Source organism: Hesperophylax consimilis, chromosome 1, assembly GCF_061612785.1.
Source record: "Hesperophylax consimilis isolate HC1 chromosome 1, BYU_Hcon_1.0, whole genome shotgun sequence".
NCBI lineage: Eukaryota > Metazoa > Arthropoda > Insecta > Trichoptera > Limnephilidae > Hesperophylax > Hesperophylax consimilis.
The window spans coordinates 49918745-49943831 of NC_142836.1; the positions used below are offsets into that span (position 1 = coordinate 49918745).

The 25087-nt window shown below is 36.0% G+C and overlaps 2 protein-coding genes across 6 annotated transcripts; one reads left to right on the forward strand and one right to left on the reverse strand.

The window, feature by feature from the left end:
• The first annotated feature begins 718 nt into the window (after window positions 1-718).
• On the forward strand, window positions 719-15435 carry Lint-O (L(3)mbt interactor in ovarian somatic cells). 3 transcript variants are annotated; one of them, XM_089634965.1, is made up of 7 exons: window positions 719-1093; window positions 1217-1493; window positions 3766-4055; window positions 4130-4616; window positions 5809-5918; window positions 8159-8866; window positions 11909-15433. In XM_089634965.1, exons 2-7 carry the CDS (start codon window positions 1238-1240, stop codon window positions 12053-12055), a joined length of 1998 nt encoding a protein of 665 aa, XP_089491091.1. In that variant the 5' UTR covers window positions 719-1093; window positions 1217-1237; the 3' UTR covers window positions 12056-15433. The 3 variants fall into 3 exon arrangements, with proteins under 3 accessions (XP_089491091.1, XP_089491100.1, XP_089491108.1); XM_089634974.1 differs by lacking the exon at window positions 719-1093 and adding an exon at window positions 2822-2873 and having other exon boundaries at window positions 1458-1493; window positions 11909-15435; XM_089634982.1 differs by lacking the exons at window positions 719-1093; window positions 1217-1493 and adding exons at window positions 1526-2519; window positions 2822-2873 and having other exon boundaries at window positions 11909-15435.
• A 25-nt stretch (window positions 15436-15460) lies between these two features.
• Window positions 15461-19998, reverse strand: LOC149427062 (uncharacterized). Of its 3 annotated transcripts, XM_089635004.1 has the most exons (5): window positions 19619-19998; window positions 17447-17607; window positions 16137-16244; window positions 15941-16065; window positions 15461-15854 (listed from the first exon to the last, which is right to left on the reverse strand). In XM_089635004.1, the coding sequence occupies exons 3-5, from the start codon at window positions 16198-16200 to the stop codon at window positions 15462-15464; spliced, it is 582 nt and encodes a 193-aa protein (XP_089491130.1). In that variant the 5' UTR covers window positions 16201-16244; window positions 17447-17607; window positions 19619-19998; the 3' UTR covers window position 15461. The 3 variants fall into 3 exon arrangements, with proteins under 3 accessions (XP_089491130.1, XP_089491140.1, XP_089491123.1); XM_089635014.1 differs by lacking the exon at window positions 17447-17607; XM_089634997.1 differs by lacking the exons at window positions 17447-17607; window positions 19619-19998 and adding an exon at window positions 17055-17395.
• Window positions 19999-25087: the final 5089 nt, after the last annotated feature.

Sequence of the window (25087 nt, forward strand, 5' to 3'; positions counted from 1 at the left end):
ATCACTGTTATCAATTATATTTTGATGATTTGTATGTATGTGTAGCGTGGTTTATATGAAAGATAATCTTACGTTGGTTTAGGTATTATCACCCTTGGAAATTCAGCGCCCGAAGTGGACTGCTCTAATTGCGCCCGCACAGGGTCGGCCCTGCCTCTAATTATTTTTTTTATTACTTGACAAAATGAATATCTTTCAACACGTTGAATATGTATTTTGTGTATATATTCTTGTATTTTTGTGCAAGGTCAAATTAAATCCTATTAAGTTGTTGCAGTAAGACAGAAATCCTGGGTTCGATTCCTAGTTGAGACCGTTACTTTTTATTTTTCTGTGTCTTGTTCTGTTTCATGTTTTGTTTAGATATATTAGTATTATCTTCTACTTCAATGATAAATCAATGCTCAATACATCGGTTGTACTGACCCTGTTTTTTATTACTGTCCATTGTCTTTTTGAAAATAAAAAGTATTTTTATGTGTGCATAGCTGTGGGTTTTTTTTTATTTTCCTTTTCCTGCATTCCAATATTTTTATTGTTAAAATATAATTTTTTTGGGCTAGTGAATGAACGATGTTAGCTGGGTGCAGTTATATTGTCTATGTTTGCACTTTTTTAAATGGCCTTGAGATTTCTTTATGGTCCACAATATATTTACCTATCTGGACCAAACGACCGTTTTATCTGTGGTCGTCTGTGGTTAAGGGGGTGATAAAATGGGGCCATACAAAAAGCCCGAAGATATCGATCTAGAGAGTGGTTTATTTATGTGTCAAGTGATTGGTTTATTTATGGTTTAAGGTGTTATTTCGTTTATTGTGTCCGTGCTGTGAAAAAAAATGTCGACTTCTACAATAATTATGTTTAATTTTTAAATGTATCTCCATTTTCCACATGAAAAGTTTGCACAGAACGTAAATGCATTTTACGACTGCAGTCTGGGACAGTAGAAATATGTCTCAGAAATAAATGTATATTGGAAAAGATTGTCGTGGAATATAATACTATTAATATAATTATTGATGGAGAACACCCCTCCGTTCATTAAATATAATCAAGAAAACAAAATGCATAACTATTAACAGGATGACAGGTACACGATGTATTTTAATAACATTGAATTGAATTTGAATTAGTAACTGTCATGTCTTCAAGATATTTTATTTAAATATTGAAAATATAATATTATGAAAAACAATATTGATCGTGTTTGCAGATCATTCTCTGTCATTTTGAAATGTCAGAAATAAAACATAAATCACAAATTCTGGCCACAATAGACCATTTACGAGGGCGCAAAGCGAGGCCGGATATTGACCGTATTTGTACGTTTATGTCCAAGCGGTTTAAAGTCGGAACGAAGGAAACAAAAGCCGAACTAAAAAGGTGCATCAACACACAAGCCGTGTTCAAAGTCGTCTACAAAGGCAATGTTAGTTACAGGAACGCCGCTAGGAAAAGGAAAGAAGTGAAAAGCGCAACTCTGGAAAAAAGTTTGTTCATTTTAATTACCTATTTACATCGAATATAATATTGTTTATTTGTAAGGCTGGTTAATATAGCTCTGTGAGCATTCGCTTTAAATTTATGAAGTCTATAAGTTACCATACATTGCCAAAATGTTTCATCAATTTATTATTACTGTTGAATAAAGGTTATTATGCATAACTAATTGGTCTTGACAGAACTAAGATTTCATCCGACTGAAAAGACTGTAAACTTCACACTGAATATAATAAGAATATTTTTCTGTCCATTCAATGTTTATGTGTGCTTTTATTTATTTAATATCAATCTTAAAAATATTTTTATTTGATTGTTTTTTTTTCTGACAATGAAATTTGACTTAATAGTAAAGCATTCTATCCATATACTTATCTTATGTAATTTTATTTAATTTCCCTCTATTGGTTTGTTCACACGGTGCCAGTATTTAGTTGAGTAGTCAGTGGTAACTAAAGTAATGTCCAAACATGCATTTAGAGCCCCCACATACTATAAGGGTGTAACCGGTTTTCATAGAGCCACTACAAGGATGCGTGTCCATAAGCGGTCAGTAGCCCCCACCTACAGTATAGGATATGTGCGCCCTCAGTGGAGGCACTCCTATTCCAGTCAAACCAAACTGCTACTAATTACTTACTACTAAAGCAATTGGCCCACACGGTGCCAGTGCCTACGAATTCTACTAGATGTTTTAGTAACCATTAAACTACTCTACTAAATATTGGCAATGTGTGGACAAGCCATGCGTTGCAAACGCTAAGATGCTTGATTTTTAACAAACATTTTAAACGTAAATGGTTTACCGGAGTGCTTGATGCTGGCAATTTATGTTTCATGTTGTTTTAGACAGCCGATGTATTCTTTCATTAATTAATTGCATAGCACAGGTTGTAGTAACGTAACACTGTGAAAAACATACATTCTACGAACCTTGTTCAAAACAAATGTTTATCTACCCAAGAACATTAAAAGGCCGAAGGCAATGACCATCATTAAAAGTCTTCTGCTCTGAGGTAAACAAATTGGATGTGTGATTTAACTGAATAGTAAAATATCACTTATTTTTGGAGCTCTGGTTTAACATACCTTCAAAACTGCTTCTAAAGGTCAAACTTCTTCCTTTTCAATGAATAAATGGTGATTATTAAAACATTACAGTTTTTTCATCATACTTTGTGATTTATTTTTGCTTGGAAAAGTGATTTTAGCTTTCAGTGAGGGTTGTCTTCTTGTACCTTTTCACAGTATGAATATATAAAAGTACCTACAATATAATAATATTAATGTTAACTCAAATGACTACCAAACTTTCAAGCAATCAAACTGGAGACATTATAAGTTGGCGGGAGTTCCTGTAACATCAACATGTAAAGTTATAAACATTTAATAATACTATAGCATTTTCTTTTTTAATCTTCTGAACTTCTACCTACATAGATACTTTTCAGTTCGCTTTAGAACCCATACCCTAGGATAGAGCTCGATTCATGTAACGCTACTATGTCAGTTTTATTCATATGCATATAATATTTTCATTTTGACATAACCACATTCAAATCTCTCAATATAAAAGAATCAACAATAGTTTGTATCAAGATTTCATATTATTTAATAGGTATCCATTGTACTTTCATCTTACTAGTACCAAAAACCCTAGTATAATAATAATATCTCTATTCCAGGGAATTTAATGGTATCTATGTATTACTGAAAATATGTTCAACATGATTTTTAATCAATTTATGTACTTCTTCAATAAATGCAAAATTACTTTGTGGCGTGACAGCATTTTAAATTAAAAGTTAGTTTTTAATTTAATTCATATACCTAATATAATATACTATCAATAACCTATACCACATACTGTTGAAAAGTATTTTTGTAGGTTGTAGGTAGTTCAGAAATGTTTATCGTGTTATTTAAGTCTGTTTTGTTTTGAGTTCTTTCTTAATTATTGTAACTGAATACAAATTAGTGTTTTCAAATTGTGTGTTTGTATTGATGTATTGTGTTCAAAATATAATAGAATAATGCGGTTACCTGAGTTGTAAAATAAAATAATGTGACATATCACTACTAACAATATGTGGCATTATATTGTTCTACTATTTTAAGGATAATCACAATTATTGTTAAATTTTTGTGCTTGCTTATGCTCACCCATTAAAAATGCATGAGTCTAGTTCTTATTGTTTATTGTAGACTGAATAATTTCATTTAAACATTTGAGTATGGAAGCTAATTTAGTATTTGTTTTAGACAAAATGAAAACAGAAAAGAGGCTGATGACCACAGCCATGGCGGAGCTCATCTTCTTGGAGCCAGACTATCTGGAGCAAGGAGTCCCTCCGAGCAAGCTGCTGAAAGCCATGGCATCCAAGGAGAACTCCACCCTCAGCAGGAAGAGTCTGGAGGGAATCATCGAGAAGGAGATTGAAAGTGGAGGACTTGTAAAGATGCCCAACGGCAACTTCACTTTGGGTGCTGGAGATAGACGGCAGGACAGCAGAATGGAGGCCTATAGCTTCAATGCAGATTCCAATACAAAGGTATAATTACTAACATCATTCAATTACTCCTCCAATCCTATTCCAATTTGATAACCATTGCATTATTCTTTTAGGTTGCCTCATCAAATAACTCATCATCCACTTCTTCTCCCATGAGACTCAAAGGAAAGCCTGGCAGAAAAAAAGGATCAGGAATGAACAAACTGAATCAGGCAGGCTTCGTCAGAACAGATGTGAAGAAGCTAACAGGCGTCAGAGTGGGAGAAAGGCATAAAAGAGCCAAGAAGGTGTTCGATCCATCGGACAACAATGTTCCTACAAAAAAGAAACGCGGTCGACCTGTGGGTTCTCTCAACAAGTCGACCATTAAGAAGCATTCACCCACTATCCCCGGCAAGAGCCAGAACTTGTATCCCCAGAAGGCGTCTGAGAGCGGGGACACCAGCGAGGAAGAGGACAATGAAACTAACGACAGCCATTCCATTAAATTAGAGCCCAGAGAGAAGGTCACTGGTGGGGTTTGCTCTGTCTGTCGGCAGCATAAGAATGTCAAAGAGAATTCCGGAATGTTGGTGAGCTGTAGGGACTGCAGTAATAAAGGTAATTTCACTTCAAAATTGTGTGACTTGTTGACAAGATAAATAATTAACACGTCCGCGGACATTTAAGAAATCACTCAAACAGATATTTTCTAGTGCAAAGACAGTCACAAACTCAAATATTTGTATGATGGGAATAGGTGTCATGTCCCTTTAAAAAAACATGTCTACACCGAAAATGTCCCTGTATGTGAGTAATGTAAATGATTTTTCAATTGATGTGCTTGTTCAAACTTGATTGAAAAAGACAGCAATAACCGCCATTCTTCCTTACATTTCTGTTCAGTGCATCAAATAGTATCGATCTTTCAGTATTGTTGTGGCGCTATGTAATACATATTTCCAAGGAATTTTTTTTTCCCGTAGATTTAAAAAAAAATTAATATGCATAGATTATTAAAAAACACTTCTTTTCTACTTAATTATTATACAAAATAATTATTTAAGTCGGCGGAGATGGAAAATAATGCATTTAAATTCCAGTTTCGTAAAAATAATGATTTGACTGTTCAAACTTGGTTATAACGATCACGAGGAGACTGACTATCTTGTGTATATTGTTTCAGTTTAAAATCTCACAGTAGCTTACGGAATTGTTATTGGTTTCAATTATAAATTTTTGCTTGTCATAAACCAGTGATACACAACTTTCTGGGGGAGGGGTCCACAAGGGGGTAATTGTTTACCTTACCTTACCTAATTGTCTTGTGACAATGATAACACATGCTACGTCACCACCTAATTGTGATATATGAGCATTCGAAAGTTATATATTTTAACATTACCTACATAGATATATACCGCAAATTAGTCCCAATTCCTCAATAACTTTGGAGCCTTTTGAACAGTGACATCCCTCGAATTTTTTCAATTGCTATTCTTTTCTTAGGGACTGGTTATAGCAAGTGCCTGGGCGCGCTGTGTCCGCTTCCTTTATCTTGTTATCAATGAGTTGTACGCAAACTTGCCGCGGAGCACGGCGCACCCGGTGACCGTCGGCCACCTGATATAATTCATTGCATAGAGCCCTGTACTTTAGATAGGGGCGCTTGCCATAACTAGTCCCTTAAAAAGTTAAATCAAGAGATGCGCGCTGTTGTATTGCTATTTCATTCGCACACACATATACTGTATTGTTGTTTCTTATTGTAATTCAGTGGAAATGAAGTGTTAACAGTAATATTTGGTTTCAGCCCACCCGACTTGTTTGAGGGGAGATGGAATGTTAAGACTGAGGCCAGATAATACCTGGCAGTGTCCGCACTGTAAAACCTGTGTTGTTTGCATTGAAACTAATGATGCTGTGAGTAACCCTTTTATAAGTTATCTATATAAGTTATATTATTTGTGGTATGCACGATTTTTAGAGAATTGCATTAATGATATTATGTTTTATTAACCTTCCAGCGGATGCTTGTCGTAAATTTTACGTCATTATGTTTTCTCCGTGTAAATGGTGTTTTCTTTATATAAATGTTAAAATGTTATGGGAATTGCTGTAAGGTAGTACTTTAAAAAATATATATTTGACTTTCTTAAACAAAAAAACGAAACAACACACTAAATATGACCTATTAGTCAGAATCAATATTCTCATCCTTACAATTGTGGCGAACAACCTCAACTGCAGAATGGTTCTTGCATGTAAAGGATTTGCAGTGGCAACACTTCATGCACATTACCGACAAACACCACGTTTTGGAGGTCTTCTTTTTTCTTTTGTTCTTTTTGTTATCGGTTCAACTTCCCGACCATAATTTACTTTGAGAAAAGCACTTATATCTTGCGGTAAATGTTTGACATTTGATCTGAAGATAAGATGCTCTTTCATCATGGTCAATGCCAGGTTTTTTAGGAAATTTTTTCGATGCTTTAGAGCCCCTCCTGGACAGGCAAATTTGTATAAAATTTGAGCATTTATGTCGCCAATATTCAGAGTGTAGAAAACTACACACAGCCATCTCTTTGTTATTCTAGAGACCGAGTAAGCGGCACACATTTTGTCGAGTGTATCCATTCAGCCTTTGGTTTCGTTGTAGTCCAGTATAACCTGAGGCTTTCTAGTATCAGGATCCATTTCGTTGTTGTCATGTAATGTTGAGAGTAATATTACAGATTTATTTTTCCGAGGTACATAGGAAAGCATAATTTTTTCCTTTTGGAAACCAAAAAGAGTGGATCCAACAGCTCTGCTTTTGTCCGGCAAGAATTCTTTTGGGATTTCTGCTTGGTTCTTTTTTATTGTGCCCAAATCCGTTATATTTTCGTAAGCAAATAATCAGTGAGTGGTACACTTGTGTGGCAATTATCGATGGTCAAATTCCGGTTTGAGTTTACTATCGGAGTGACTAGACGCTTTACAATATCTGGAGTATTAGAGGCCGCAAATGGTCTATCGGGTTGTACTCCGTATTATATATTTCCAGATTGGATGTGTAAAACCCTTTGGCATCATATAACGCAACCATCTTCACCCCGTATTTTGCTGGATTGCTAGGAATATATTGTATGAAGCTACAACGACCTCTAAATGGATGCAGCATCTCATCGATTGTAGTATATCCGCTCAAATTGAATGATGGCTTGCAGTTGTTGAGGAAAGCTTGGATAAACTCACGTATCGCTGCCAGTTTATCAACTTTCCTCCTATCAAGTTGGATATTCTTGTCATTGAATCTCAGGCAACGGGTGATGAAGAGAAATCTCTTGTAACTCATGACAGCTCTTGCTATTTCAATCCCGGCAAAAATCTCTTTCATATTTGCGTGGTGAGATTTTTTATACCGATTTTTTAATTTTTTATAGCAGACCATAAATTCTTCCCTGTCAATGTTTTTACAGTCCCGACCTCTAGAATATTGATGATCAACTCTCAGCTGATCGATATACATATTTGTGTATCTCAAAACATCGTCAATCATAGACATATCGATAATTTGGAAGAATGCATGTAGTTAATTTTCAATACCAAGAACTTTTTGAGTCAAGCCAGTGGATACTTTGACTACGTTTATCCACAAAACACGGTATGGTGTCTTTCGCCATTGTGTAGATTTATTTTTTCCAATGAAAAATTCTGTTCTGAAGTGTTTTCTTGTTCGGCAGCACTTTCTTCAGCTTGTTGCTCGATTTCTTCTTCTGAAAACTCGCTCTCACTCGAGGGAAAGTAAGTCTCATCATCTCTATAATGGAACAAGTCCAAAACAAAACAAAAAAAGCTTCCCGCTGGAAGGTTTATGAACTAGCTATACCCCGCCACGCGTTGCTGTGGCTTAGTATGTCTGTGCAGATAGATAAATATTAGCGCGTGTTGCTTTTACGTCCAACAGATGGCAATATCTATAAAATATAGGTATATAAAAACACATGCGTATTCTAATGCAACGTTATGTCAACATTTTAAAGCAATCGGCCAAGGACTTTCGGAGATAGATAGATAGATTACTGTACTGAAATTCTTTCAATTCAGTTTCATTTAACATTAAGAACCACACAAAGCTGGGCCATTTATGTTCAACTATTCAAATGGAAATATAATTTCAGGGTACATTAACAGTTTGCAGCGTCTGCGCTGATGCATACCACGCACTTTGCCATGCACCTTCTATTCCTGAACGCCTCAAGGCCTGGGACCAGTGGGAGTGTAGGAACTGCCAGGACACCAAGAGCAGTGGACACAACCTGGACCCAAATTACATAGAGAAGACCCCAGGCTCAGACCACAGCTCCAAGTACTCAGATAGATCTGACTCCAGAAAAAGCAATAAGAGCAGCAATGACAAGAGAAGGGACAAGTCCTCAATCAAAAGCGTGGACAGTGATGATAGAAACGAATGTAAACTGATAATTGCTGAAAAGGATGAGCAGTCTTACAGTCCCGTGTCACTGGATAATGCGGATTGGAAAATTTCCAGAAAACTGGTCTCCCCGGTGAGAAATGTATTACTAGACTGGAAGCAGGGGGAAAGGAACCAAGCGGAGACGAGGGCACCCCCGGCACAAGTGGAACCTAGAAAGGCCAAAGTGCATGCCCAACGGAAAGCTGCGATAAGTCCTAAATCTATTTACATGAATGATCACGAATTGCAGAAGTTCCATAGCAGTCTCACTTTCCAGAAACATCCCAATGATAATAACTGTGATGATTCTGTGGATGCTTCTATTCCTAATGCCGAAGATTGGAATACCAACGACGTCTACCAGTATTTTTCTTCCTACTTCCCTGATGAAGCTCATGTTTTCAAAGAAAAGGTAAGTGCATACATACTTGCTTGTGATTTGGTGAATATCAACTTTGCCATGTGTATTTTCAGTGTGAAAATCTTATTATGTACTGGCTATATATAATATATATATGTAACATGAACAAATAACTCATTTGTGTTGCTCATGCAGGTTCACTTATTACAAACATTGCATTTTCATAAAAATGACTTGCTCGTCATTACTAAAAAATAATATTATGTATAATCAAATCTGATAGTATTATTACGCGATCATCTGGACCAGTCATACTCAACCTGCGGCCCGCGGGCCGCATGCGGCCCGCCGAGCTATTTTGTGCGGCCCTCAATACATTTAATATCAGGAAAATTTACAAAATCTGGCATTCTATATCACGTTAATTTGAGATTAATTGCGACTTTGATGTACAGACATTGAAACCCGAAGAGGATAGTATAAGTATAATATACTATCTATATAATATTACTGCACACGCTAGATATCTAAAAAACAAATATTTGACAGACAAATATGCGCGCAAATAATTTTGCTCGTGGCAATACATAAATTTTTGACAGTTCCAAAGCTAAATGGTTATCAGTGTTACTACCAAGGAAAATTTGTTGCGGCTAGAAATTTTCGACAATGGAATTCCGTAGCTACCCCCCCCCCCCCTCCATGGATCTCGAAAAATTGTTGTGGGGAATTACACATGATGTTTTTGGCTGTGCGGAATTTTTTTTTCATAGAAGTTCTGTAACAACCCCCCCCCCATGGATTTTAAATATTTTGTGGGGAGCACTCATTTTGAACTTTTATCGTGGCGAATTATTATTTTACAGAAATTCTCTAACAACCCCCCCCTCACGGATTTCAATTATATTTTGTGGGGAATTATTATGTTTTACAGAAATTCTCTAACCCCCCCCCCCCCCATGGATTTCGAATAATAAAATGGGGAATCAAGCTCACACCGTTTTGGCAACACTGACCAGTAGCGGCCCGCGTAGCTTTACAAACATATGAATGTGGCCCGCAGAAGAAAAAGGTTGAGTATCACTGATCTGGACGGTGTAGGCCCTCTGATTGGTCAAATTCAAATTGTGTGTTTCGGGTAAATTCCGCATAGGGGGTCTGCAGGCAAAAAATACCACTCTGGCTCTCAATTTTAACCAACCGTAAGGTTCATTTCGGTTTAAATATGGCCAATACGCACGTCGGAGATGGCCGACAGAGCACACCTCTGGTGGTATAAAGAACGAACCAAATGACTGCCGCGAATAATTAAATATGCAGTACACAAAGTTATGCAAAATTACTTGACCATTAACAAGCGTTTAATAAGAAGATTTCTTCTGGAAGCTTATCACTTTGTGATGGCATTATTTATTTTATCAAAACACAAATAACTTTGTTTACATCACTTTATTATATACAACCTCTACATGTTTCATGAACTAAATTCACCTCATCAGGAGTATACACTGAAGTCAAAAATTAAATAATATAGATTACAATTGGAAAGAAGAAGTGGAAGGAGGGGAAGGGGTAAGAGTGGGCGGAGTTTATCAGAATTAAGAATTGTAATATCGTTAGACGGGAAAGACCAGCTGAGTGGGAAAATATTTCAAATTGGGTTTATAATTTTTTTTTTGCTTATTAATTATATCTGATTTTATATTGACATGTTTTCTAATTTCTAAAATTTCAAAATTATTTATTTGCGATGCTTTATATTCTGAGTGAAGTATTTTAAGACCTGAATATTTATCGAAAGTGTGATCATTATTCAAAAGATGATTTGCAAACTCAGATTCACTATTTCCATTTAGAGCCCAGGGTATCTATTCCCCAGTCTCGATCGCTCGCAATTTCCGCCGAAAGTACATACACTGATAGTTTTTTTATATTTTTTTTTTATATTAACTCCACACAGGAGGCCCTGAAGAAAATAATTTCCCTCAGGGCCTATGTCATCTTTGGGGATGCTGTGTCGGGGGGTCTTATTGTGGAGAGGAAGGAGTGAACATGGGTCTTGAAGAGTCCCATGTTGTAGGAGGGAGGAAACACAGAGGCCGGCAGTTCGTAATTGTAGTAATATAATAGTTTGTTATTCTTGAGTCTCACCGAAAGTACATACTACACGCCATACGTCAAAATAGAGATCGGCAAAACTGTCAAAATCTCATTGCATCCTGGTGAATTGCCTTATACAAAAAAAAAAAAAAATCGTTTCCCGCGCGCTTTTCGAAGTTGGTATGGGATTCGTTTAGTTCTGCAAAGTTGTTTTAACCATTTTTCTTGCATTTCGATATGTATCCACCACCGCCATTCATTTCAGAAAAAGTGCGGTAGCAAATAAAAATGTTGACAGAACACAGTCTACTCTTATACCCCCTCTCCTTCCACTTCTTCTTTCCAATTTTAATCTGTATTCAATTTTTGACTTCGGTGTATAAATAAACATGTATTAGTGTATAATAAACTGATGTTAAGAAAGTTATTTGTTTTTTAATAAAATAAAGTTTAGTCAGATAACATTATTTTATCTATTTCCGTTGTATATCAATGCATATGTACACAATCAAATGTAAACATTATATTTATTGGCCGCTTTTGTGAGATGTCACCTCAAGGACGCTATTTGTAATAATCTACCTTTATACATAGATTTTTACTCTCCTGATGAAGGTGTTTAAATAATCTAACTATAAACTTTATTAGATACATTAACAGTTGTAGGTAAAGAATTACCATCAGTTGGAGTAAAATTAACACATTTTAATTAAACCGACTGTTAATCTCATCGCACAATTACCTTCTAATCAATATCGATAACTGTCAATTCTTATTTTGCCTAAATTGAGCATGTTATTATTCAATAACTCCTTCCTGTTCCATGTTTTAACAATATATACTCACCCTCTCTCCGAATGGCCTAATATCTACCTATTAAATGTAATTGTTGTTAGTATCACTTAAACTGGGCGAAGCCCAACCAAGTGCCACCCGCAGGGCCTACTGCTAGTCATTATAATTAGGTTTTAAAACAATTTATTTGTTGTTTAGGAAATCGATGGCCTTGCTCTGCTAATGATGCGCAGAAATGACGTGATCCACAACTTCGGGCTGCCACTGGGCCCGGCTCTCAAGATGTATCGCCACGTTGTCAAGCTGCAGACCCGCAAGGATGACTTTACCATGTGCTGGGTTTGAGGAACATATACCAATGTCTTAATTGCAACTTTTTATTCAGATCAATAAAGATACATAAACAATGTTACATCAAAAATGTAACCTACTTTCTGATAGGTAATGCTAACATTAAATTGGAAATGTAAATTTAAATAATATCATGTGACTAGACGTAAGCTGAAATATAAACTTAAAATCAAACAAACATGTTGTAATTACTATAATACCAAAATGAGAATCGCACAAGTGTCCCAACTGCTCTCGCCCATTACTTTGGAACATGCCACAAATAAACTATATATGCCGGGATTTGAACCTGCAACCTCCGGATTGGTAGCCAAGGATCATAACCACTCAACCGCAGAGGCTGTCAACTATTACAAACGGTAAGAGACAGTACGACGTACGACAAGAAGTGGTTAAATTGAAAGAAATTGGGATTTTCAATCAAAATTCACGAACCATTTTTATCACAATTAAAGTTTTTGTTCTCCAAACAAGTTTAAATTTTCTGGTTTAATCCAACATTGGAAGTTTCCCATTGATAATTTAAATATAAGTACAAATTATTTATAAGCATAAGTTTAAAGGGACAAATCTATCATTATTGCAAAGTAAGATGGAAGAATATTTTTAATTGTCATAATTTTTTTACTTTTAACCCTCTTGATACCGACCTTTATATGATTACATATGCCAGAAATGCTGCTTTTGTACAGTAAACAGTAACACAGAACAAGAGAAAAAGAAGAAGGGGAAGAGGTGGCACGCCACTTAAATATTATCTTTTGTATCCCCAAAAGTTATCATTGTTGTTTGCAGAAATTATAAACTTTTAATATTTTTATAGAAATAATAACTAAATGATTATTTTTTTGGAAACAATAATCCATGACTTCTTTTGTGTATTGGAAAAATAAACCATTACATCGTTTCCAAAACACTTGAAAGTGACTGATTTGTATAGTGGGGCAGCGATAAATTATCACAAATTAAATAGCAATGATCATTCTTAATTGTTAGCACATATTATCCGAACTATGAACAATTTGATATTCGGCATCCAAAGGGTAAAGTTACGACAGTAAGTAATTACTTATTATAATGATTAATTTTTAGAAAGATAAAAATTTCACAACAATTGAATAAACTACCAATAATAAATTTTTGGTATAAACTTAACGTAAAAAGGGGGCGTAGAATATACGTAATATATTATTAAAATATGATTCCGCCTCAGTCAGTTGAGATGATTGAATTAGGTTGTAAAGTTGACTAACTTTGGGAGGTGATTCTACATGATGGTTACAACTTCTAAGGGTACTTTTCATATAAAAACGTTAAATTGGTCCACTGTGTGGGACTGGCATTATTATTTTACGTTGTTGCTAAATCTAATGTCCCGCGTCCAACCGCTGTCAGTCTTTACTCAAATTTTCAGTAACATTAAATTTTATTCGCATAGGATCTGATAATTGAATGTATCTAGCATTGTTTAACTTTAAAAACTTGACTGTTTTAATCAAAACTTGTTAATGTAGTGTGCATTTATTAAGATTTGAATACATATGCACAAAGAAATTTTATTTTAACTTTCTTTAAAATTATTTTCTATAAATTTTATTTTGCAATAATTAGTGTATAGGAATCTGTTATTCTGTACACACATGTTCATAATTAGTGTATAGGAATCTGTTATTCTGTACACACATGTTCATAATTAGTGTATAGGAATCTGTTATTCTGTACACACATGTTCATAATTAGTGTATAGGAATCTGTTATTCTGTACACACATGTTCATAATTAGTGTATAGGAATCTGTTACTCTGTACACACATGTTCATAATTAGTGTATAGGAATCTGTTATTCTGTACACACATGTTCATAATTTGAATGTTAATATAAATGGTAGTATTCCCAAAATTATTTAATGTATAGAACTCAAGACGAAACTCCCTCCCCAAACACGAGATATTCTCAATTAGGGTGGTATAAATTAATAGCATGAAACATATACATATTATACGTTTACCCTTATGCAGATCATTTGAAATAACATACTGTTGTACACTGTTATTGGACAGTTGGTATATATACTTAGTGATTTTCTTAATGTTAACCCTCTGTCTGCTGTAAACTTACTGATCTTATTTCTATCAATATGTATTATTTGTTATCATTCTGTTAATAAATTAAAAAAGAACATCTTTATTCAGTTTGTGTTTTCTCCAGAGACTTACTGTTTTTATATGTGTGTAATTTTAATTACTGTGCTAATGCCTGGCTTCACCCACGAAGAACAGGCAAACATTCATTAGGCTTACGGGTTACATGATGTAAATTGGACATTTTGAAAATTTGTTAAATTAGTCAAAAGCAATGACGTTAGTTAAGTGATTAATAATTAAATAATTTTGTCATTAAAAGTGTAACTACATTTTGTTCATTTTAGTGCATTTCTCTTTCTGAATTGGGTTTAAAACGTATGATATTGTAGCATAATTGGAAACGTCAAACTCTGTTTGTTATTGTTTACATGCGGTTTCAATGGATACGGGCCATTTACAGCGTTGCCACACTCATTTTGGGCAAGCTCACAGTGAATTTATCGGGTAAGTTTGTACCTCACCCTAAGGATTTTTAGTCGGTATGTCTTGATGTATGGAAAAAAAGGTTGGCTACCATCATGTAGAATCATCTCCCAAAGTTAGTGCACTTTACCCTGTATAAGAGTTTTAACCCGATAAAGGTACTAATTGGTATTGACCACATGTCGCCACTCTCAGGGCTTCCCGGGAGAAACTTGAATCCCTTACCCTGGGACCAATTCCATTATCCGTTGTATAAAGAGGTTATACAAGGTGTTTGTCAGGTATTAATTAATTTGTACATAACATATTTTGGATTCTATAAGATGCACAATAGGATTACCCAGCTGTTTAATCTTGGCAAGTGCATTATTACACACGTCAATAAAATATTGTATCATAATCATTTTTGTATAAATTCATTCACATAACTACTTTTCAAAAATGCTAAATATTGGATGCGACTATCCGAAAAGTGTATTTGACTGACTTGACAGGTTTTGCCTCGACACCCGACATTAAGGCATATTATACATTATGAAAATAATAACAAGAAGACGTTGGGTACCACGTAAAAGTTATAAATAAATTTTCCTAATTATATAAAAATGCATACACTTAATATAGAGTTCACAAAACATGAAATAAGCCTATGATTGTTCACCGTAAGAAGCACGGTGAATATAATAATATGCATAAGCTGGAATGACAAAGATATATTTATCCTAAATAGGTGTATAATGAAACAACCTTTACGAGAAACCTATTTTAGCATCGGCGGCAATTGCAACATACCTAATGCAATGGTTAGTTTAACATCAAAGAAAAAGGAATCCTAAACGTCTTCACAATCAGCATACAGAGAGTACTTGGGCGGAGGCACCACATTGGCGTGGAAGTCTTCAATGAAAAACTCGTTCACCGTGACCAGCTTGTCTTCCGCCTCCAGTCCGCTGGTGCCTTCTGCCTTCTTGGTGCGGGGCTTCTTCACGTACATTCCCGAGAGCAGCTTCATCATCTCATGGTTGCACCGGTCTGCATCTCCGAAGCCGTTCTCCAGTTGGGAAGGTTCCATGAGCAGGGAGCTGTCAGGGCGGGAGGGGAGCAGGTAGGATACGTAGACTGTGATGACGATGAGCACTGCTGCGATGAGGCCCACCACCCAGCGAGGAATATCGTTTGTGTGGGTGCACGGAGTCCATGATTTTTCATCAACTATTTCTGTCAACTGAAAAAAAATGGAATCAAGTAAAACAACAATATTGAAAAAAATACACCAAAAAAAGAAAGCAACGATTTAAAGAATACAATTACCTCAGGTTGAATAGGCATAGAGCGGAGATAAGTCAGTGGTATCTTATAGACCCCTTTCTCCCCAAAGTTCAGCTCGTCGAGAGTCGGATCAGAAAGGAGACTGACTTCCACATGGATCTTATCACCTGTAATTAACAGCACACCAATAGAGATGGGTATAATCTTGTAAAACATTTTCAAATGTACAATGACATACTATGCTGTTCAATATAGTAGAGCCAGGCATCTTTCTGCAGCTGCATCATCTCAGAGCATCCCATGATGCAGTTTGCGTCATTTTGCCAAGAGTAGGCTTCAAAACAAGCTGAAAAATACAATGAGTTTTAAAGTAATAACATCTCAGATATTATACGGTGCACCTCTTAATCTAACGTAGTTTGTGTTACAGAGAATGGATTAGAATTTAGTCTAGTGTCATTTAATACATATTTCCATTACGCCCATCACTAAACCAGCGTGCTTGGGTAAAGTATGCAAATATATACAATAACACTTACATTATTATCTTCAGATATTGATTACTTTATTGGCTAATTTATATATATATATTTTTTAATAAATATGTATATATAAAATACATAAACAAAAAGGAATGCCACTTTTACTAAGTTAACAAATTTAGAAAAATAATTATTTTAGTTGCTGTGGTCGTTTCAATCTTCATAACTTCAGATGGGATATGTTAATTTGTTTAATTGCTTGTTGTTTATTTATTATAATGTATTTATGTTTATATTATATTTATTATTATTACTACTGTACATTATAACCCGCCATTATCAAGCAACTACAAAAGCAAACAGAAAAAATATATTTCACAATATTAAAAAACATTAATTTGAACAGAAAATTATAATTATCTACAATTATGAAGACCAAATGCATGTATGATAACAAAAGCTCTAATAACCAATGGGAATCAATGATAAGAAAACTCTAATATATAGTATGCAAATCTATAATTCTTAAATATTTTACGTGAAACTACGAGAAGAAAATTCAAATATACAATGCCAACCTGCAGTAAGAAAGTGACGTATCTACGACACAAATGTTACAAAAGTATGTGAACCTAAGTACAAAAGCTCAAATACAGATAATATGTGAACCTTACACTTGTCACACTGATCCTTGGTCACATTCAAATCTACACCTTTAGCAGACCAGTTAGTGTTCATGGCAATGTTGAAAAATCTGCAACCTGTCTCACATTGTTGTGTGGATTCCTAAAGGTAAGTTATCATTAAATAACACAATTTTACACTTGTCACACTGATCCTTGGTCACATTCAAATCTACACCTTTAGCAGACCAGTTAGTGTTCATGGCAATGTTGAAAAATCTGCAACCTGTCTCACATTGTTCTGTGGATTCCTAAAGGTAAGTTATCATTAAATAACACAATTTTACACTTGTCACACTGATCCTTGGTCACATTCAAATCTACACCTTTAGCAGACCAGTTAGTGTTCATGGCAATGTTGAAAAATCTGCAACCTGTCTCACATTGTTCTGTGGATTCCTAAAGGTAAGTTATCATTAAATAACACAATTCACTTGTCACACTGATCCTTGGTCACATTCAAATCTACACCTTTAGCAGACCAGTTAGTGTTCATGGCAATGTTGAAAAATCTGCAACCTGTCTCACATTGTTGTGTGGATTCCTAAAGGTAAGTTATCATTAAATAACACAATTTTAAAAATATCCATTTACATCTTTATTGCGCATTTTAATATTCATCATAGTACCTAGTATGTACCTATTTATAGGAAAGTAGGGAAACATTGATTGGTTATATTGAAAAACATAACATAATATAGAAACTTTGTTACAAATATTCCAGATCCGAATTCACAACCTGTGGTATATAAATATACATAAGATGTTCGTCAATAGTCAGCACTCTGAGGCGACAATGTTGATGAAATGTTTAGTATTTGTCATTGGCTAAAAAAGACGGGATTTGTCTCCCAATCCTAACAACATTTTCAACAAATATGTTTTCGTTATATCGATAATGAGTTAAAGCTGACACTTTCACAATCTTTACAAATTTGAATGATTGAAAGAAAACATTTGAAACGAAAATTTATCAGCAAAGGTTTTCTCCAGAATTGAAAATCCAATTCAAGATAAAATGTTGATATAGATAAAAGAACAGATCGATTTATTTGTTTGAATTTTTATGACAATGACGTCACAATACATATAGACAGACCCATTGCAGAGCTCTCAAAGTGGCAAGCAAAAGAAACACTGATTGTCAAGCTTTCAATTTCGTAGTTTAAGTCATAATTGCGTAAAAGTGCCAAAATGACCTCTCGGGTGATGAAAAAGTGTTTGCACTAGAAAAGCCAAGGAATAACCTTATTTTTTTATAATGATAAATACAATTATTTCGATTGCTTCCTGAAGATTTTCAGCGCCATTCGAGAAAGCGAGATAGTGAATAAATCAACACGTAAGTATAAGAAGGAAAATCTAATAGCAGTAGGTCATCTCATGCAGTGTTCCGTATTATACTATAATCCGACATGGTTTTTATTTATTTGGTAGGCACATTTTATTTGAATTTAGATAACAATGAGAAACAACTATTTCAGGAACCGAAAATAATGCAATTCGACAGCTATTTCATCACCAAACTTTTAATATGAACAGATTATGAAAATTACATTTCGTTTTAACTTAATTACTACAAGAACCGGAAATTTTTTAAATACAACTACCGTTTTTAATACTAAATTTAAAAAAATAAACCTTCATTCAACTGACAATAAACATTAACATTATTTATTAATGATTATGGAAAATAGTACTATTTAATATTAATTTTGAACATATTACATAGTACAAAATCTGCTACCTGACGCACCATTTTGGAAACGGTAGTAGTATATAAGTAAGAATTTACCCAAGAACCAACTATTTACGTCAGGAGAGATAGTAAAGATGCAATTTGTTTATTTTATTATTCAAACAAAGTTCAAATTTTCCCTTAACCATGCCTTTGCCGTCATTTGTTGAAACAAAAAGTAATTTCCATAATCTGTGCCTAAAAGCACTGCGGTTGTAAATAATATTCCCTTCCCGCAATGTTTAATCCATGTAGGTTTATTGTTCTCAAAAGTCGGTGGCGGTTCGACAAGATTTGAGAGCCCATGTTCTGGGTTTCTATTGTATAAAAACCATTTATTAAGATTGTCGAATTCCGCTGCAAGCTTAATACGCAAAAAAAATATAAACAGCTATTGGTTTCAACTTAATTACTACAAGAAATAACTGTTTACGAGGTGGGAGATGGTAGAAGATGTATTAAAGTTCCTTTTTTTTCTCAGTTAGGTTTGAAGGTTAGGAAATCCGCACAAATTATTAAAATAAAATAACCTAAACTAGACCCTAAAAACCTATTTTGTGCATGTTTATTTAAACCCCCAACCTAAATAGTTGTCTCCAGGCGATATTTAAGTTGAAATCAAGTGTTGTTTTTTTAAAGAGCCTTTGCAAGAAGCGGAATTCGACAAGTTTACCAAACTATTTTGCTTATACATTTAAGTACTATATGTAATCGCACTCGAATTATTGACGTTAAAATCAATAAATGGACAATCAAATAGATTCAATAAATAAATCTAAAGTTTTAAAATGAAATAATTAAAATGACATCGCCTTACATCGTCCAAATTTAGTTGTTTGTTGCCGCAAATCTGCTGGCAAACATCGTTTTCGACACGGGGTTCTTCGAACACCAGCACTTCGCCAAATGCCTGGGTTATAGAATTTACACAACAGAACAATGAAATAACGATCAATACTTCGTGACCCATTTTCAATTGCGATGTAGTATACATTATTAGATACTCAGAACACAGGAATATTAATTTAAAATGAACGATATAAATCAAAATAGTAAGAAAATCGGGGTGACGTCCGTGACATAAATGAACCACTCGTCCGTGATGTCAAAAACTATGGTCATAGAAGAAAATGGAAGAAAATTCGAAAAATATTTTAATGATACCATACCGCAAAATTAAAATTGGTCAATACTTTTTTTAAAGCTATTCACCCCAAAGAGGTGTTCAAGGAAATATCCTATTTGATCATCTGATATCCTATTTTATAACTTCTGACATTTCTAACGTCAGTAAATTAAGAAAATCGAAAAAAAATAATAAATAGATATCCCACATACCCTTTTGCAAATAAATATTAACTATTTGTTATTTCTATACTAAGGGAGTTCTAATATTAACACTACGCATGTAAAAGAAAAGGAGGAACGAGTAAAAAAAGAAGTAAAAGAAATCGGCGATGGATGGCTTCATACAATCGACTACTAAAGAAACTGGTGTGGGTTCAAAGCCGTGGTTCAGTCGACAATGCTCCGAAGCAGTTCGACGAAAAAACGCGGCTTACCGAGCCTACAACACATCTCGAACGCCCGAAAGCAGATCAGCATACAACAAATCGGCAAAGGAATGCAAGAGAATCATTAATAGGTCAAAATTCGAACACGACCTGCAGATCAACAAAAAGCTGGCTGCCTGCTCGCATGGCAGCAGAGCATTCTGATCGCTTGCGGGCTCAATAGGTCGGAATTTTTGCAAACCCAGTTTGCCACCTCTTACCAGACGTGACGGCTCACTAGCAAACACCACCACCGAAAAGGCTAACTTATTAGGGAAAATGTTTGCGGAAAACTCGACCCTCGATGACGGAGGTGCTGTTCCGCCGTCGGTTCCTCACTGCGGCTTCTATATGAAAAAGCTGAGGATCCAGCATCGGGATGTACTCCACGTTATACGGGGGCTCGATTTTAACAAAGCTAGTGGACCTGATGGAATACCTGCCCTGGTATTGCAGAGGTGTGCTGCGAAAATAGTTCCAGTTTTGACAAAGCTCTTCAAAATGTCCCTGAAGTGTGGCACTGTGCCCTCTGGTTGGAAAAAAGCGGTCATTCACCCTATTCCCAAGAAAGGTGACCGCTCCAACCCGGCCAAATACCGCCCCATAGCGATCACATCAGTTCTGTCCAAAGTGATGGAACGTGTGATCAACGACAAACTGCTCACATACCTCGAGAAGAACAAAATTATCAACGACCGTCAATACGGATTCCGGCGGAACCGCTCGCGCGGTGATCTTCTCGCGTATGTGACGCATGTTTGGGGGCGGTGCCTGGAACGTCACGGTGAGACCCAAACGGTCGCACTAGACATATCCAAGGCCTTTGACCGGGTCTGGCACCGAGAACTTGTCAACAAATTGCATTCTTACGGACTTCCCGCATCCCTGTGTACGTGGATTGCTGACTTTTTAAGGGATAGGTCGATTCAGGCGGTTGCTGACGGTTTCACCTCTTCCTCGCACTCCATAAATGCTGGCGTCCCACAGGGATCGGTTCTGTCTCCAACTTTGTTTTTGTTGCACATCAATGACCTTTTGACATGTGCACCGATTCATTGTTACGCGGATGACAGTACAGTACATGATAGCTTTTTGTTTGACAAGCCCCCAAAAGGCACACAAACTCCAACGGCTCGGAGGGCTTTGAAGCAGAGAATGGACGGTTATCTCGAGAGTATTTTCTCCTGGAGTAAAAATAATCTCGTCGAATTTAATGTTTCAAAGACCCAATCCTGTCTGATTACGTCTAAAAGGGATCCAAATGATAATTTAGTCTCATTCAACGGAAGCAATCTTCCGAACAGGCCTTCCATTGATATGCTTGGTGTAACTATAAGTGACCAGCTCAGGTACGGGGGCTCCATCGAAGCCAGAATAAAGTTGGCCTCTCAGAAGCTGGGCGTACTGTACAGGGCCCGCAGATACTTTAATAGTACACAACTGCTGACCCTTTACAAATCGCAAGTGCGCCCTACTGTCGAATTTGGCAGCCATCTCTGGTCCGGAGCCCCTAAATACCTGAAAAAAACCCTTGACTCTGTGCAGAAACGGGCGGTCCGTTTGATAGATTCCCCGATCTTAACAAACGGACTGCAATCTTTAGAGCACAGGCGTCAGGTAAGTATGCTGTCCTTGTTCTATCGGTATTACAATGGAAGATGCTCTGAGGAACTAGCGTCATTGATCCCTTCGGCACCGGTGCGTAGTCGGGATACACGCCAAACGCGCGCCCAACATTTGTACACAGTTGACATTTGTCACATGAGAACGGGTCGCTTCTACGATTCGTTCTTAAGTTCAACAGCTCGGCTGTGGAACGAACTGCCGGCCTCTGTGTTTCCTCCCTCCTACAACATGGGACTCTTCAAGACCCATGTTCACTCCTTCCTCTCCACAATAAGACCCTCCACACAGCATCCCCAAAGATGACATAGGCCCTGAGGGAAATTATTTTCTTCAGGGCCTCCTGTGTGGAGTTAATAAAAAAAATATAAAGTTACTTAGTTACAAACAATATTAATCATTTATTAAAAAAGTTTATAAAGTGAAGGGTTAGTTACAAATCGCAAGTGCGCCCTACTGTCGAATTTGGCAGCCATCTCTGGTCCGGAGCCCCTAAATACCTGAAAAAAACCCTTGAATCTGTGCAGAAACGGGCGGTCCGTTTGATAGATTCCCCGATCTTAACAAACGGACTGCAATCTTTAGAGCACAGGCGTCAGGTAAGTATGCTGTCCTTGTTCTATCGGTATTACAATGGAAGATGCTCTGAGGAACTAGCGTCATTGATCCCTTCGGCACCGGTGCGTAGTCGGGATACACGCCAAACGCGCGCCCAACATTTGTACACAGTTGACATTTGTCACATGAGAACGGGTCGCTTCTACGATTCGTTCTTAAGTTCAACAGCTCGGCTGTGGAACGAACTGCCGGCCTCTGTGTTTCCTCCCTCCTACAACATGGGACTCTTCAAGACCCATGTTCACTCCTTCCTCTCCACAATAAGACCCTCCACACAGCATCCCCAAAGATGACATAGGCCCTGAGGGAAATTATTTTCTTCAGGGCCTCCTGTGTGGAGTTAATAAAAAAATATAAAGTTACGTAGTTACAAACAATATTAATCATTTATTAAAAAAGTTTATAAAGTGAAGGGTTAGTTTTAATCTAGACTTAATACTATTCTTAAAATTAATTGTCCTTTTCCTTAATTCTAATTTATTGTTCTTTCAATGTCTTTGAATTTTTTTACCTACCGTCATACCGTCTAGAATACAGTGAAATACGCTCCACATTAAAATTTCCTAAACGATAAGGATTTACAAGTAAATCTAGTACAAAGTTTTTAATAATTGAAATCACTTGGTGTTCGACGTTTACAGTCAGTTAGATTTGTGAAACAAAGTGTATATTGAGCTGTGAAGTGATTAAACAAATTATAAAACCATTTCTTATATCGTAAACAGACTAAACACGCAGGTACTAAGATCAAGTATTGTCATTATATCGCTATTGGTCGTAAATGTCGTAATCTATCTCGCTATTGGCCGAAAATGCGGAAACCCCTGTTCGCGGTAATAGTTCCACTGCACATAGTATGACCCTAAGTGATGAATCTATATTAATGATGTCTCATATAGACCGTAAGTTAGATGCAGTTTTAAAAAATCTTAAAAACGAGCTACATATTTGTATACCTCAACTCACAAATAGTGGAAGAACTAGGGGACATCAAGACAAAATTAAGTCATTTCGATGAACTCAAAACATCCCTAGAATTCTTTTCCACGGAGCATGACAGACTTAACAAAATATGCAAGGAAAATGAGGCAAAAATTAAAAAAAAACTTAATGCTGCGAATTTTCATCTACAACAGAGCCAAGAGGTACTTTTAAATAAATTGAATGATATCGGCATATTAGTGGAGATCCAGATGGTTCCTGAAAAGAAGGATGAAGTTATCAAGACGTCAGTGCTAAAATTGTGTACTACTGTCAACTACACATTAAAGGAAGATGATATTAAGTCCTGCCACCAAACACCTCATCATCCGAATGCCGTTCCAGGTTCTCGACCTAAAAATATAATTCTAGCTCTACCCAGCCCTCGTATGCGTGACGAACTACTATCAGCAGTGAAAGCTTTTAATCGTAGGAATGCTGATAACAAATTGAATCGCCAACATCTTGGATTCCCAGACTCTTCCCCCATTTATGTATGCGAACATCTATCTCCACACAACAAGGATATACACGCAGCTGCTAGGCGCGCCGCCAAAGATCTTCGCTGCAAGTACGTGTGGGTCAAGCATGGGCGCATTTACTTAAGAAAAGATGACACTTCTGCTTCAGTGCTAGTAAAAAACAAGGATTTACATTTTGTTGATTTCATTCTTCAGTTTGGTTGCATCTTCTTTTTTAAGGCAAGTTATAATTAATCGATTTTGGTGATTTTTTTCATACTGCTTACTCCGATACCCAAAGCAGATATTTTAATTTTACTTTGTATAGTTTCCTTGAGTTGATATTGTTTTTGGTTAGTACTAAACTTGTTATTATTATAGGGAAGTTTTTTTCAACATCCTCAGTTTTTGGTAGTTGGATTTTAAAGCTGACGCATATGTCACTCTTTCATTTTTTATTTTCAGCATTTCTTTCATCATTTTATTTTGTTCCTTAAGTTTTGCAAGATCTATCGCCATATGCGAAATGTTTTCCGTGATAGAGTTTATTTTTTTTGAGATTTCTGTTTTAGATTCCTTTGTAATATTTGAATCTTCAAATAGTTTTGTCATTTCAGCTGTTTCGTTTTTGGCTTTATGTATATAATCGTGTGGATCGACTTCTTCTTCAATCGTGACGGTATTACTGTTTTGTTCCGGGTTTCAACGTGTTAATGCGGCTAATATGCAGTCACTCACGCCTCACGCCTGCGAGCTAGCAGACTACACTAATATCAGTGATATATTATCACGAGTAAATCCTTGATAATGTTTGGATTTATACCTAGAATATCGAAACCATTAAAAATATCCAATCCATTATAACCTTGTACCACTCGTTGGTCAGAAGCAAATTGGAATATGGTAGTGTTATCTGGAACACACATTACTTGAAATATTAAAAAACTATTGAATCTGTAAAAAAAAATTTCTAAGATTACTATCATTTAAACTTGGACTAAGTGCCGTATTGCAGTCTTATGAGGAACGACTCCAATACTTTAACTTTAC